The 16,452-nt window shown below is 48.3% G+C and overlaps 1 protein-coding gene across 1 annotated transcript in view; it reads right to left on the bottom strand.

Moving 5' to 3' along the window:
• The window catches only part of acvr2ba (activin A receptor type 2Ba), a 137,305-nt gene extending 136,772 nt beyond the window's left edge, over window positions 1-533 (bottom strand). The window contains exon 1 of the mRNA XM_069917414.1: window positions 202-533. Coding sequence (XP_069773515.1) covers window positions 202-250 — 49 coding nt within the window. The 5' untranslated portion in view covers window positions 251-533. The remainder of the gene's footprint in view (window positions 1-201) is intronic.
• Between the last annotated feature and the right edge of the window lie 15,919 nt (window positions 534-16,452).

Below are 16,452 nucleotides of genomic sequence, written 5' to 3'. Positions count from 1 at the left end.
TCTCTCCTCCTCCCCCCCCCACTATTCCGGCAAGTGCCGGACACCAACGCGACCCGCACCCGCAACCAGTGAGAGTTCAAAGACCAAAACATCTTCACTTTCCACCCCTTCCCCAAACTCCAGCAAATAACATTCATCCCAACATCCACAAAGAGGAGGGAGGTGGGGGGGGTGGGGGGTCTCACACCAGCCAGTTCTTACCTGCACAGAAAGTTGCCCATAGTCCAAAAGTCAGCCAGCAAACAATCATATTTAAACGCCCCAAAAAGTGTTAAAAATGGTGGGGGGGAGGGGGGGGGGATGAGATAATATCCAGATCAATTCCACATTTAACGCACGTTGGTTTCTCCCTCTCCACTTCGCAAATAGGGCATTTAAAAGTAATTTCAAAAAGGTGCCCAAAAAAATCTCCCCCCCCAGGACTAAATTGCAGGATATTCAGCCTCTCCCCCTCCCCCCCACCCCCCGACCCCAGTGAAGCCGCAATCTGGCTGCTGTATCCGCTGGTTGGTCGCAGGGCTTTGAAGCGGGGCAGCGCTGTTGGTACAGAGCGCTCTCTCTCTCTCTCTCTGCCCCCCCCACCCCCACCCCCGTCCCAGCGCTGCCTCCAGGAGCGGGAGCGGGTGCTCGCCTTGGCTGCTCCCCCCCCCTCCCCTCTCTCTCACACGGCGGCGCCCCTCGGTGCGGGCATCGCTCGCCCTCCCTCCTCCCCCTCCAAACTTCTCTCTCTCTCTCTCTCTCTGCCCTCAATGGCCACGCACTTGTTTGTGCGTTTAATAAAAAAACTGAACACGGTCCAAAATGGCTTCTAAAAAAAGCTTGGCCAGCGAAGAGTGGGGAAACCCGGATGTTAGAGAGAGAGAGAGGGAGAGGGAGAGAGGGAGAGAGAGAGTCGCAGCTGCAGCGCTGGGTCCTCAGTCCAGCCCAGAGACGGGCCCTGCTGGTCGTGAATCCAACTGGCCGCAGGGGTCCAACTGGCCGCAGGGGTCCAACTGGCCGCAGGGGTCCAACTGGCCGCAGGGGTCCAACTGGGCCGCAGGGGTCCAACTGGCCGCAGGGGTCCAACTGGCCGCAGGGTCCAACTGGCCGCAGGGGTCCAACTGGCCGCAGGGGTCCAACTGGCCGCAGGGGTCCAACTGGCCGCAGGGGTCCAACTGGCCGCAGGGGTCCAACTGGCCGCAGGGGTCCAACTGGCCGCAGGGTAACCCACTGCCCGGGGAGGGAGAAAGGGATCCTGCAGTTCACCTTGCCCTGTAGTGGGGACAGAAGGTGCTCCCATTAGACTGTAATTTTCATATCCCTATCTGCAGGGAAGGCGGGATTGAAATCACATCAGCTGCCATTAGGCTTATTGTCAGAGCACATACAACCCTGAGGTTCCTTTTTGCTGTGGGTGAGGCAGAATCGCCACTCATTGACAGGGCAGAAGAAGACTGGCTCAACATAAGCCAATAGGAGATGAGTCTGACAGTGGGGGGGGGGGGGGGTCGCTCCTGAACCTTGTGGCGCCTTTCCTGAGGGGCAGCAGCGACGAGCAGAGCGTGCGCGCTAGGTGGTGTGGGCCTTGGCCGATCTCCCGCCGCAGCGTTCCCTGGAGATGTTCTCGCTGTTGGGGAGGGCTTGGGCTGCGTCCGCTACCTCTCGGAGGGCTCTACGTTCGGGGAGGGGGGGTACTGGTGTCTCCCCCCCACCCATACCAGATCGTGATGCGGCCGGTCAGCACGCATCTGTAGAATTTTGCCAGGGTTTCCGATGTCTTTCCAAACCTCCGCAAACGGTGCTGACGTGCTTTCTTCGCGATGCCATTGGTGTGTAGGGGGGTCCAGGAAAGATCCTCCGAGGTAATTAAATTTGCTCCACCTCGGAATCCCCCATTGATCACTGGATCGTACACCTTCCTGAAGTCAACCATCAGCTCCTTGGTTTGGGTGACATTAGTGTGTCTCTCTGATCATCATAGAGCATGATTCTTCAAAGCCAGCATGTACAGCAAATGGGAAGAGAAGGCATTCACACTTTTATAAAACTGGAGAGTGGGAAGGAACAACATAAGCTGGTTGGAGAGATCCTTTCAAAAATAGGTGATAAAATTGGGAGTGTGAGAAAGATTCCCTAAATCTGAGTGAAGCATCCCTTTACCGTATGTCTTGTGACACCCAAAGAGGCCAGTCAGCCACCAAGTATAGTTGAGTGGGGGAGCTGGTGCACGAGGAGGGGTTTGCACATCAAGCCCTGCTTTGTCCTTCTTCAATGCTAATGAGGAAAGAAGGTTACCCTGGCCCCATAGATGCTCTGTGGTTCATAAGGGATGACTTACAGTGGTATGTGAGTGGGGGAAAGAAAGGTTGAGACCCATTGTTCTAAGGCATGGACGTTTAGAAATATCACAAGGAGCATAGATGAAAACAAAAAATGCTGGAGGTACTTAGCCGGTCTCACAGCGCCCATAGGAGGTAAAGATACATAGCCAACGTTTCGATCCTGAACACTTTGTCAAGGTAAGTTTATATTACGTACGCTGCGGGACCAGCTGAGATCCTCCAGCATCTCTGTGTTTCTCCTACAATCGCAGCATCTGCAGACTTTCCATGTTTCACCCTGAAACTTGACGGCACAGATTTAAGGTATGAGGGGAAACATTTGAAAGGATCCGAGGGACACCTTTCCCTCCCAAGAGGGCGGTGGGTGCAGGATATAAGCTTCCAGAGGAAGCGGTAGAGACGGGGACAATTGTAACGTTTACAGGATGTTTTAGACCGCTGCATGGATGGGGAAATTTTAAACATGGTTAGAAACTTGGCTGGCCTCAGGACCTGCTTCAGTGCTGCAAAACTCTGTCTCTAAAAGATGGAATTGGAGCAAGCCTTAGCCATTTCAGCCCATTCCACCATAGAACACTACAGCACTAAAACAGGCCCTTTGGCCCATCTAATCCATGCCAAGCTTTCATCATGTCCAGTGCCCTCAACCTGCCCTGGCTCCATAGCCCTCCCATTCATGCACCTATTCAAATTTCCCTTAAATCGAACATGCATCCACCCCATCTGCTGGCAGCTCATTTCACATCCCACCACCCTCTAAATCAAGAAGTTCCCCAGAAATGTTTCCCTTCAAGATTTCATCTTTCACCCTTAATCTATGTCTTAGTGGAAAAAAAGCCTGCTTGCATTTGCCATGTCTAGACCCCTCTTAATTTTGTAGAACTCTTTCAAATCGCACCTCATTCTCCAATGCTCCAGGGAATAAAGTCTTAACCTTTTGGAACCATAGATCACTACAGGACAGACCCTATTTCACATTTCTCTGTAACTCAGCTCCTCAAGTCTTGCCAGCATTCTTGATCATGTTCTCCGCCCTCTTGCAATCTTATTCGCTGGCCTATAATTTTCCTGGATTTTCTCAAGAGATTTTCTTAAACAATGGAAGAACATTAGTTATCTTCCCATCCTCAGGCATCTGACCTGTGACTAAGGATGTTTTAAATAATTCTGCTAGGGCCCCTGCAATTTCTGTACTAGGCTCCCTCAAGGTCAGAGGGAATACCTTGTCAGGCTCTGGGGATGATCGTGGTTGATTGTTTATCCAGCATCACTGTCCTGGGGATCGGGGTTTTACTCACAGGACACTCCAATCATAATACCTGAAACATGAGCAAAGGAACTTACAGTCAGAGATCAGTCAATTGTTGCTTCCCAGTCCTATCAAATCAGCCTGTTTAATCTGCTTTACGTGTTCTAATAATGGGTATTAAGCAATTCTGTGCACTTTTGAGCAATATACCATGCAGTTGGAGTTTGCTCAAATCGTCTTCCACCAGCCTTTGTAGTGTTGAGCCTAAAGAAAAGGTTGGTGACTCGAGGCGAGAAACCACACACAGGCTGCTGGTTGATTGGAGTCAAGGCTGGAGACTGGCTGTAGGTGTTACCAGAGATCAGAACCGAGATGCGAGAGGGTGCCGAGGGCTTCCTGCTCATGTCAGAGGGTTGGATCTGGAGCTTGGGTTGCCGACGGTTTGTTCTGAAGGCTGTGTGGCTATGGGGGCTGCGGGAAATTCATGGACACTAGTGACTCTGGGGATTCTCCTTTGCTTCCCTTTCTCTGACTGTAAGGGGCACCAAGCGAATCTGCGTCTGCCTTTCGGTAGACTACAGGAAATTTCATGTAACATTTTCTGTTTTATTACATGACAGTAAAAGAAGCTTGAAAATTATTTCCAGTCTGAAGTAAACTGGTTTGACATTTGTTTGAAAACCTATCTGAGTTTTCTTCCCCTGAATGTTAGTGTGCAAACCCTTCAAATAGATTTGCGCTTTGCTCTTGCCGTCTATCGAGACATGGTCGCAAAGTTTTCATACTAAATTCATTCTGCTGATCCATCTTCCAATTATTCACAGCTGGACTGTTTCTGCAGTCGACTGCTGCGATTGGCGGCTTCACTTTTAAGCTATGAGGAGAAAGTATGCATTGCATCTGACCTCGTTTCGTTGGACTTTCATCGGAGGGTTCCTTCAGATGCAATCTTCTTTGCCCAGTTTCCTGACTGAGTCACAGAGAAGCACAGCATGGAAACAGGCTCTTCAACCCATCGAGTTCATGCCAACCATCAAAGCACACAGATGCACACGGACCCCACTTTTTTATTCTCCCCGATTTCCCCATAGATTTTGCCGTTCACCTGCACACCCCAGGCATTTTACAGAGACCAAACCACCTTTGTAACATCAGTGCAGCTTTTCCCCTTTTTTTTCCCCATTGCACTAAACAACCCCGCCCCCCAACTGAAGTTTAACATAAGAGCCCCATCTTTGCCTTCATCCTCTGCCCTTATATGGCACCTACAATTAAACCTCATTAGAATGCAGTAGTTGGGGTCCAAGATTTCATACCGTGTTACAGCCGAGTCGCAGAACAGATGCATATATGTCAGAGTGCCCACGGATAATCAAACCTATTTGATCAAGCGCAGTGTTAAATAGGTGAGAAGTAAATCGACTCGCGATAATGGAGGTAATTTATGCAGATTAACACCTTCAAAGAAACTAAATTCAAGCTGTAAATATACAAAATGTCAGCCAAACACACCTATTAAAAATAAATCAAGTATTTAATTTATAATTTCAATTGGTTCCCTTTGTCATCTTGATCAAAGAAACGGATTTTGAGGGCAAAACGCAAATCAAGAATCTGTCAAACCCATCCTTTTTTCCCCCCATCTATCTTTCCAAATTTGCAAAGTTTGGGTCCACAGACGCTATTAGCAATTCCACAGATTAACGAATCACGTTCTAACAAGGTTTCAGTGTACCTTGATCCTTTAAAGAGTTTAGAAGCCACCTTCATCGCCGTGGCTTTTATTGCACACTCCAGCGTTAAACCTTGTTTATTCAGTGAGTTGGGTTGAATTTGCCTGATGGTTGACCCTCATAGACCTGCTACACCCCATTCAATTCAGGAGGGCTCCATATCACAGCAAACAAAGGGGGTTGTAGCACAATCAGTAAACCACTCACTGACGCAAAGTAAGGGCCAAAGGCTTTATTGATCTAAAGACCAAGGCATGCCTCTACATGCTGCTGGCTCAAGCTTCAAGGGCAGGTATGATGGAGGAGACGAGGGCTCTCGGCCTTTATTAGGGATCTTGGGGGTGGGGTGGCTACCAGTTCAGCAGGCGGACCAGCCTGCCCAGCTCAGTGGGGAACGCGCCCGCAATACCTGGTCCCACCACAGGGGTTTAAAAAAAACTGGATGTCTGCAAAGGAAACGTTGGGGAGAATTTTGACGTTACTGGGCTGTGATTCAGTACAACCTGTGGGCTCCATTCAGTCTGAGGATGAACTCCCAGCAGGCTCAAGGACAGGTTCTTCCTGTCTGACATCAAATTTCTGAATGGACAATGAACCAATGGTGGTACCTCACTTTCTCCTAATTTATGCATTTTTATTTACTTTTAAAAGTAATTTTCTTTTACCAATGTTTGAACCGTGATGGCACTGATGCAAAACAATGAATTTCATGACATGTTCATGACGATAAATTCTGATTCTACTCCCACTAAACATCCGAGGCTCTCCTTCGTACAAAGCATCTGTACATTTTTATGGAAATAATACTTGTCCTGCATCTGTATTATTTGTCTGTACGTGTGTTATGTCCCCTGTGGTCATTTTGACAGCTCTTGGCCTGTACTAATTGAAATTTAGAAGGATGGGGGGTAGGAGGTGGGGGATCTCACTGAAACATTTTGAATGGTGAAAGGCGTGGACAGAGTACATGTAGAAAGGTTGTGGCCTATGTTGAGAGAGTCGAGGACAAGAGAGCACAACTTCAGGATTGAAGGGCATCCGCTTAGAACAGAGATGCCACAGGATGGTGGAATTCGTTGCCACAGGCGGTTGTAGAAACCAGGTCATTTAAGTAGGAGATTGATAGGTTCTTGATTAGCCATAGGTTATGGGGAGGAGGTCGTAAAATGGATCAGCTCATGATTACATGACAGGGAAGACTCGATGGACTGAGTGGCCTAGTTCTGCTCCTATATCTCATGGCCTCATGGTGATTAACGGTCTCAGCTGAATTTTGGTGTTGGTCCCGAAGGTGCTGGATGGCAGTGGTTCTGCACGCTCCTGATCATCTAATGAAACGAAACCTACTTTATCTTGTGTGAGGCCAGGAGGTTAAAGAGTCAAGGACCCACACAAGACAAAAAAAAACTGTCTGTTGAATTGGGATCTCGATACAACTCCTTTATTACCACTGCTTCCTGGACTGTCACAGTGTTTCACTTATAGCATTATCTCGAGCTGTCTCAACAATAGTGTTCAACCTGCTGAACACTTCCACCCTTAGAAATGCAGAGGTTAGGTGTGGCTTGCTATAGCTTCATCAATCTTGATAATGGGTCCAGACACAAATCGTTGACTGACCATTTCCACCCATGGATGCTGTCTGAACTGCTCAGTTCCACCAGCAATTTAATTTAGCTTTTTTAAAAGTAATATAATTTGGAAATACAGCTCAGCAACAGGCCCTTCCACCCGCCCCCCCCCCACCCCTGTTCTGCCCTAATACACCCCTGTGGCCAATTAACCTCCTAATCTTGTAGGCCTTTGGAATGTGGGAGGAAACCTGAGCCACCCAGAGGAAACCCACGTGGACACGAGGAGAACATACAAGATCCTTACAGACAGTGGCGGATTCCAAAAGACAATTCTTTTTCTGTTCCTGCTACGAGCAGATTGTGTCTGAGTTTTTTTTTCTAATTTAGACATGCAACACGTTAACAGGCCATTTCAGCCCATGAGATTTGGGTCCGTGCCATCAAATTAACCTACAACCCACCCCCCCCCGGTACATTTTGAATGGTGAGAGGTAATGGAGCCCCCCAGGGAAAGCCCACACAGATACGGGGAGAGCGTACAGACATCTTATAGACAGCGCAGGATTCAAACCCGGTCTTGATCATTGATGCTGTAAAGGCATTGCGCTACCCACTCTGCCAACTGTGCCACCCCGACACCAACCGTGCAACCCCCTACACCAACCAGGCTGCCCCCATGCCAACCATGCAGCTCCAACACCAACTGTGCCACCCCTACACCAACTGTGCCACCCCTACACCAACTGTGCAACCCCCTACACCAACCAGGCTGCCCCAACACCAACTGTTCTGCTCCAACACTAACTGTGCCACCCCTACACCAACTGTGCCACCCCTACACCAACCGTGCCACCCCTACACCAACCAGGCTGCCCCATGCCAACTGTGCTGCCCAACACCAACTGTGCTGCTCCAACACCAACCGTGCCATCTCTACACCAATTGTGCCAACCCTATGCCAACCATGCCACCACTACACCAGCTGTGCCATCACCACCCAACCATGCCACCTCTATGCCAAACGTGCCACCCCTACACCAACTGTGCCACCCCTTACATCAACCATGCCACCCCTACACCAACCATGCCACCCCTACACCAACCGTGCTGCCCCTACACCAACCGTGCCACACCTACACCAACTGTGTCACCCTACACCAACTGTTGCCACTCCCTATGCCAACAATGCTGCCCCAATTACAAAGCTTGTTCTGGATGGTCCATATGTGTTATTCTTTCTTTAACTCCAGTTCTGTTGCTTTAGTTGGCATCCTGAACTATCTGTGGTTGATCGTGAGTTGTTTGTCCTACCCTAGCTCCAGCACCAAGTGGATGCTCAGTGCAGTTAAGGACTTTTTTTCAGCTTTCAGTTCATCTGGAACTCGCTACAAGGACCATGACTTGGCCAAACTGGTCGGATCCTTCCTGTACGATCGGAATATCATCCCCAATGCACATTGTCCCTGAGATGACTGCGGTGGAGTGGAGACAGTCGCCCACCTCTATACAGACAGAGATTTTGCTCAGAATGTGGGGAGAAGGATGCAAGGGTCCTCACGGTTCATCCCCAGCAGCAGCCTGGCAGGTAACTCTCTGATTTATGGGTTGATGCTGGGGACACTCTCAGATTCAGATGTCCAGAACTGCTGGAAGACCATCAACTTGGTGAAAGATACTCTTTGGTCTGCCCAAAACCTGTTGGTCTTCAGTCACATGGAGATGTCGATGAGGGAACGCTGCTGACTGGCCTGTAGGAGTGTGTGCTGGGTGGTGCACTGAGGCTTGGTGCAGCCAACATGAATGGTCTGCAGGAAAGGACCTCAGGCTGAGACCTTCTCCACTGGGCACTGAGGGTTGGAGACTGGTAGCGAAGTCCCCTCAAACATGAAGGGCATGTAACACCAGGGAGTCACTTCAGAGATCGTACGCCTCATACACCAGGATGCTCTTCAGTGACTTCAGCTTAGCATTTAAGATGATTATTCCCCAGAGGCTGGGGGAGAAGCTGTCCCTGGTGGGATTTAACACCCCTCACCTGAAACTGGATTCTGGACTTCCTAACAGAAAGATCAAAGTCTGTCCAGGTTGGGTAGCAGGACGTCGAGCATTGTCACACTGAGCACTGGCGCACCTCGTGGCTGTGTGCATAGCCCACTCCTGTTCACGCTACCGACCCACGACTCCAACAGAGTCATCAAGTTTGCAGATGACACAAGCGTAGTCGGCCTCATAGCAACAACAGTGAGTCACACTATAGAGAAGAGGTGGAACATCTTGTGAATTGGTGTGAGTATAACAACCTGAGTCTTGACAAGATGAAGGAGATGATCGTGGACTTCAGGATGACCTGGAACAACCACCCTCCACTACACATCAACAACTCTGTAGTAGAGAAAGTGGAGAGCTCCAAGTTCCTTGGAGTTCACTTAACTAATGACCTATTGCAGACACTCAACATCTATTCACTTGTCAGGAAGGCGCAACAGCTGACTGCACTTCCTGAGAAGACAGAAATGGGCAAGACTACCAGCCACCATCTTGTCAGCCTTCTATAGGAGCTCTATCAAGAGCTTCCTGGCTGGTTGCATCACAGTTGCTGCAGAGAAATGGATTGAAGGTCAATCCACAGGACCATAAAAGTGGCAGAGAAAATCACTGGAGTCTCCCTCCTCCCACCACACCCCTCCCCACCCCCCACCCTTCACCATCGACACGATCTACTGTGATTATTGTCTGAAGAAGGTGGGCAAAATCATTGAGGACCCCTTCCACCCTGCACGCAGCATCTTCCAGCTGCTTCCATCGGGGGGAGAGATACGGGAGGATCACCACCAGGCTGAGGAACAGCTTCTTCCCATGGGCAGCAAGACTGCTGAACCACCAAAGGTACCGTTCACACTAACCCTCCAAGACTCTCGTATTCACGAAACAATATTTATTTGTACAGATGAATTCTTGACCTGCATATGTATTGTTTGTCTGTATAGCCACTTTCTCACTTGCCATTGATCCCAGGAATTAACCGCCAATCGGCCTTTAAAGTGGAAAGTGTGAAAGCAAAATCTGCTCAACGACGGCGTCAGATGACATCATCTCACACCGGGGATTGACGGCCTCGACCCCTAGTACAATCCCCGGCATCTGCAGACGCCGGTGTTAAGATCAGGCACGGGCAATTGCATTGCAGGTACTTCCGGTTAAAGGTAGAACAGACCAAATGCCGGGGATAGACGCTTGCAAGTGTGAAAGTGTTCAGTGTCCTGGTTAGGAGTGGTCTAGTGTGAAAAGCCAAACCCCCATTCCTATCCCCAGGACACTGAACGGCAGATTTACTGGGATCCAGGTGTGAAAGGGGCTTATGTGTGTTGCCTGGTTGTGTGTCTGTGTGTTTAACACCAAGAACACTGTTTAGATGACAATATACTTGACTTGTCTAGAGGCAATGGTGCTCTGTATGAAACAAAGAACTGAGATTACAATGTACAGTGACAAAATGTTACTGTATATGACACTAAAAATATAAAAAGACTTTGCAATGGTTTCCCTTTATTGTGATTGCAAATTTTGTTCCTTTCCGTATACTGTGTTGCCACTATTGTGTACACACTCCTGAGGGCACCTAACTTACAGAGATCGCAGAATGTGCATGAAACAAGAGAGCTCTGGAAGGTTGATTTGAGGTTTTTCAGGCTGCACACTTCTTTGCCACGGTACACACATGATTGAACACACCACGTACTGATGTCACACTTATCTACCAAGACTGCAGAGAGAGATCCTTTAATTAAAGAAGATTACATAACAGTGGTGGGACAATAGCTGCTGCACTGCTCAGAGAGGGGGATCCTTTAACATACATGTAAGTAAAATTAAAGTGGGAATCCCACATCATGACACAGAGGTGGGGGAGGGGCAGAGAGGGAGGGAGGGAGGGAGAGTGGGAACTAATGAGAGACACACAGAGCAAGAGAGTGACAGACAAAGAGAGAGAAAGGAGGGAGAGTGGGAAGAATTGAGAAAGACAGAGTCAAAGACAGCGAACTGGATCAGAGGGAGAGCGAGAGAGAGAGAATGAGGAAGGGAGAGTTTTATACAGAGATCATTCAATGTGGATCAAACTAAATGAGCAACCGTAGCAGTAATATTTACATCCCATACCATAGAAAGAGAGAGAGATGAAAATGAATGAGTACGAGAAAAGAGTGAAATTGAAATAGATTGTAAGCAGAAGGTGAGAAGGAGAGCTAAGAGAGTGTGTAAAAAAGAGGGAGAAGACTTTCACATGCATGTAACTAAAACTGAACACTGTGTGTGTGTGCGTGCGTGCGCATGTGTGCGTAAATGTGTGAGAGAGAGTGGGTGTGTGAGTGAATGTGTCTGAATGTATGTGTGTGTGTGTATGTGTGTGTGAGTGCATGTATGAGTGTGTGTTAACATGAATTTGTGTGTGTATGTGTAAATGTGTGTGAATGTGTGTGTGAATGTGTGTGTGAGAGAGAGAGTGGGTGTGTGAGTGCGTGTGTTAACGTGAGTGTGTGTTTGAGAGTGTGTGTGTGTGACTGAATGTGTGAGTGTGTGTGAGTGTGAGCATGTGAGTGTGTGTGTGTTAATGTGCCTGAGTGTGTGTGTGAGGTGGTGAGTGTGTGTGTGAGTGAGAGAGAGGGCTTTAATGAGAGGACATTCTCAAGTAGATGTATAAATGAATAACAGAGTGGTGTAACCCCTTTGTATGTGTAAGGGGAAAAGGATAGATAGAATGAGAGAGAGAGAGAGAGAGAGAAAGTTAGGGAGATGCAACAAAGAAAAATAAGATCTGAAAGAAAGAGAGAGGCAGGGTGGATGACGTCTTCTGAATTTGATATGGCTAAACATGACAGTTCATTTCTTTTTTTAGGGTTATATATCTTTCAATAAATGAATCAATACAAATGTACTGGTGGAATGTAGCATTCCTCACTGAACACCTTTTGCAATGTTGTTGTTTCATAGCATGACATGTTTATATAAGGAGCCAACTACGTATGTGAAACCTGTATCACAACAAGGGGAAAGATTTTAATTGTCTTGTATTTGTTATTAGTTCCACCAGAACTGGAAAGCCCTCACATTGAAAATCTTTGCAGAAATTGGGCTACAGAATTCTCAGAGAGAGTGGGGGGGGGTCTTCAATAGATGAATGTAATTTTTTTGCAATAACTGAAATTTATCTATCCTTTTAGATTTATGATCTTCTTTTCCATTTCTTTACATATATATGCGATATATATATTGTGTATTGTATATTGTCTGCCTTACGATAGACTAAAGGAAATTTTGTGTAATATCACACTTTCTGTTTTATGACCACAGCAACAAAATAATCTGGACTGTGAAAAGCCCTTGATTAAATGCGGGCTTATTAAAAGCAGGAAATCAACATAAGGATGGCCATGGTACTTCTGCAGGGCGTTGGTTCAGTGGGACTGAAGTTTATGACCACGAGGCTGCAGGGCATTGGTTCAATGGGACTGAAGTATGTGAACACGAGGCTGCAAGGTGTTGGTTTAGTGGGACGGAAGTATGTGGCCACGAGGCTGCAGGGCGTTGGTTCAGTGGGACCGAAGTATGTGAACACGAGGCTGCAGGGCGTTGGTTCAGTGGGACCGAAGTATGTGACCACGAGGCTGGAGAGCGGTGGAGAGAGCACTCATTGTTCTGAATTCTCTCTCGAGCTTTAATCTCCATCCCTTCCCCTACTCACAGTCCCTTCTCCTGTTTTTTTCTCACCTCCTTTTCTGGGGATCTCTCCCAGTCCTGGTCTGAAGTCATTCTCGTTGGAAGAGAACCAGGAACTTTTTTTTCTCAATTTGAAGGGAAAATGTATTCTGCTAGTTCTGTTGGCCAGGGGATTGTCAGACTCTCTGCAAAGTTGCAAGACAGCTGCCACTGCCTCAGAGGTACCAGTCCATGTTTGATGCATTCATGTGGAGAGAGAGAGAAGGCGGGGTGGGGGGGGGAGGTGACGGGGGGGGGGGGGGGTGGTGGAGGAGGGGATTGGTGAGGGTATTTTATTTCAATCTCTCTTCTCATCTGAGGTCTCCACAATTTTTGCAGTCCCTGAGAGCTGCAAACAGATGTGAAGATGCCTTTGTAAGTCCGGCGTGCATTCACACACCCACTAACCGGTTCCCGCTGTGTGATCCCCATGCCCACCTACCTCTCCATCTGCCGAGTGACGGTACAATTTCCACCATGAAAGAACAGCGGCACGGGATCTGGTCGTGCCGTGACAATTCGTCTCTAGCGTATCAGCCTTTTCAGCCAGGAAAGAGATTCACCAAGCTGATTTATCTCTAGCCGGGCATTCCACCTCCCTAGAACACATGACCTGCAAACTATTTTGGGAAGGATTTGATGAATCTCTCCTCACCAGCCAAGCTATTTACTGGGATAGTAGAAGGTAAGCGTATACAGAGCCGTTGTCATACCCACACTCCTGTTCGGCTCCGAATCATGGGTCCTCTACCGGCACCACCTACGGCTCCTAGAACGCTTCCACCAGCGTTGTCTCCGCTCCATCCTCAACATCCATTGGAGCGCTCACACCCCTAACGTCGAGGTACTCGAGATGGCAGAGGTCGACAGCATCGAGTCCACGCTGCTGAAGATTCAGCTGCGCTGGATGGGTCACGTCTCCAGAATGGAGGACCATCGCCTTCCCAAGATCGTATTATATGGCGAGCTCTCCACTGGCCACCGTGACAGAGGTGCACCAAAGAAAAGGTACAAGGACTGCCTAAAGAAATCTCTTGGTGCCTGCCACATTGACCACCGCCAGTGGGCTGATAACGCCTCAAACCGTGCATCTTGGCGCCTCACAGTTTGGCGGGCAGCAGCCTCCTTTGAAGAAGACCGCAGAGCCCACCTCACTGACAAAAGGCAAAGGAGGAAAAACCCAACACCCAACCCCAACCAACCAATTTTCCCTAGCAACCGCTGCAATCGTGTCTGCCTGTCCCGCATCGGACTGGTCAGCCACAAACGAGCCTGCAGCTGACGTGGACTTTTTACCCCCTCCATAAATCTTCGTCCGCGAAGCCAAGCCAAAGAAAAAAAGAGAAAAAAAAAGAAGGTGCAGGATTTCTCTCTGTTGCTGTTAACCTTTAGTGCAGGAGGTTCTGGTTAAGTGTTAGGGGCCCTGGTAACACCTGAGAATATTCGTCCCCCTCCAGTTTAGATGTAACATTCTTCTTTTACAGGTCTGATCTGCCCCAGATCCCAGTCGTTGCACAGTCAGTTTGTTTACATTTCTTTCTTCTTGATTACAGTTAAAGGAACCAGAAGTTCCGCCTGGCCTGAACTTCCTGCTTGGATGTGATTTTGTACAGGCACTAAGACAATACATTTGACCTTTAACCTCAGGAGCAATTTTCCACCTAGGTTGGTCATGAGATACAATGCAAAGGTACAGAGGGAGGCTGAAGCCAACTTTATAGATTGCAAGAATGAAGGCAAACAAAGGGATAGAAAAGCTCCACACCAGCTGCCCACTATACCTTTGGAGGTCCACCATTGGCCTACTGCAGGCGGAAACCTCTGTACCTGCAGAAGAGCATGGGGACAAGACAATACCTGGCTGACTGTCAATCAGCCGACCTGAATAGACCAAGCCCCACTCAGTCGGGTGTCAATCACCCTCTGGGATATAAGCCTGAGCCGGCCCTTCGAAGACACTCTCAGAGTTTAGAGCAGCTCTTCTCACAGCTGGCTCTGTGGAAGTTTATGTTGAATAAAGCCTGTTGTACAGTCTCTTGGTTTTCTGTGTTTGCTTCTGACTGACAACCCACCACAATACCCATACAGGACACGGAGCAGGAACAGGACCTTCAGCCCATGTGTCTGTGCTGCATGCAACATCCAAATCCAGCTAAAATTCTGCTGCCTGCATGCGGTACATGCACCCTCGATCCTCTTCATATTCACGTGCCTAAATAGAAGATTCTTCGAACTTAAGATAAGAACTAGGAGCAGGAGCCGGCCATTCAGCCCATCGAGCCTACTCTGCCATTTAATGAGAGCAAGGCTGATCTGATGATCGGCTCTACCTGCCTTTTCCCCATATCCCTTAATTCCCCTAACTATGCAACCTTGTCTTAAATATATTCACTGAGGTCACCTCCACTGCTTCAATGGGTAGCAAATTCCACAGATTCCCCACCCTCTGGGAAAAGCAGCTCCTCCTCATCTCCATCCTAAATCTACTACCCTGAATCTTGAGGTTATACTCCTTCATCCTAGTCTCCCTCACCAATGGAAACAACTCACCTACCTCTACAATCCCAGATGACTCAATCTCTCCTCATAGGCTGACCCCTTCGTCTCTGGAGTCAACCAGGTGAACCTCCTCTGCACCGCCTCCAGAGCCAGTTCATCCTTCCTCAAGCCAGGAGACCAGAACTGCACGCAGTGCTGCAGGTGTGGCCTCACCAGTCCCCTGTGTGGTTGCAGCATAATCTCCCTACTCCTATCCCTCCAGCGACGAAGGCCAACATTCGATTTGCCTTCTTGATAACCAGCTGCACCTGCAAACCAACCTTTTGCTCTTCATGCTCAATCACTCCCCAGTCCTTCTGCAGATACTACTGTATCTGCTTCCACCACTACCACTCTCTGTCTAAAAAATGTGCCCTGCACGTTCCCCCTTAAACTTTCCCCCTCTCACCTTATATGCTTGTTCTCCAATGAGTGGTGCTCAGGACTCCCCTCAGCTCCACTTGTCAAACCTCTCTTCATAACTCATACCCTCTAAACCAGGCATCATCCTACTTTAATGCCCCTCACCTAATCAATTATCACCTCTCCTATCCTCTTATCATGTCCGATTGACACCTTTTATCTGTTGGTCAGCACTCCTCCCCCTCTCCATCTTCCCTTTCCACCACTTTTTTAAAATAGACACCTGCCTTCCTTTCACTCATACCTTGAGGAAAGGCTCAGTCCCGAAACGTCGGTAACATATCTATACTGCCGACAGATGCTGCGAGATCTGCTGAGTTCTTCCAGCATTGCTGTTTTTTAAATCTCTTCTGTACCCTTTCTAAATCCTTCACATCCTTCCCGTGATGGAGTGAGCAGAATTTCACTCAGTATCCCCAGTGCAACTGAACCAAAGCTTTATACTGTAGAACGCCTGGTATCTGGCATCTATGAGGATTGGTACATGCCGGATCAGTGAATTTTCCGGTTACTTGAGACTGCATGTGGTGTTATTGGTGAACCAACCACAAAGGACGCCAATATTATCTATTTATTTTGCGCAATTTCTATTTTGCCAGTTGCTTGAGGCTTCTGGTTGCTTGAAATGTGGATAACAGGAATTTTACTGTAAATAACTTCATTTCTCTTACGCTCACCACCACCCCACCTTCTGGCCACAGCACATCTTGTCAACAATGCAAGTCTACCCCCTATTTTTTCAGAAAAATTCTGGTATTTTCCATATATTGCATGTAAATGTCAACCACCCCCCCCCCCCATCCAATTTTGGCCCCAGATGCCCACCCATCTGAGCTCCCAGCTGCCTTCTGTCTCTCGCA

This window comes from Narcine bancroftii, chromosome 1, assembly GCF_036971445.1.
Source record: "Narcine bancroftii isolate sNarBan1 chromosome 1, sNarBan1.hap1, whole genome shotgun sequence".
In the NCBI taxonomy this organism is placed as follows: Eukaryota; Metazoa; Chordata; class Chondrichthyes; order Torpediniformes; family Narcinidae; genus Narcine; species Narcine bancroftii.
This window is presented reverse-complemented; position numbering and strand designations above follow the sequence as displayed.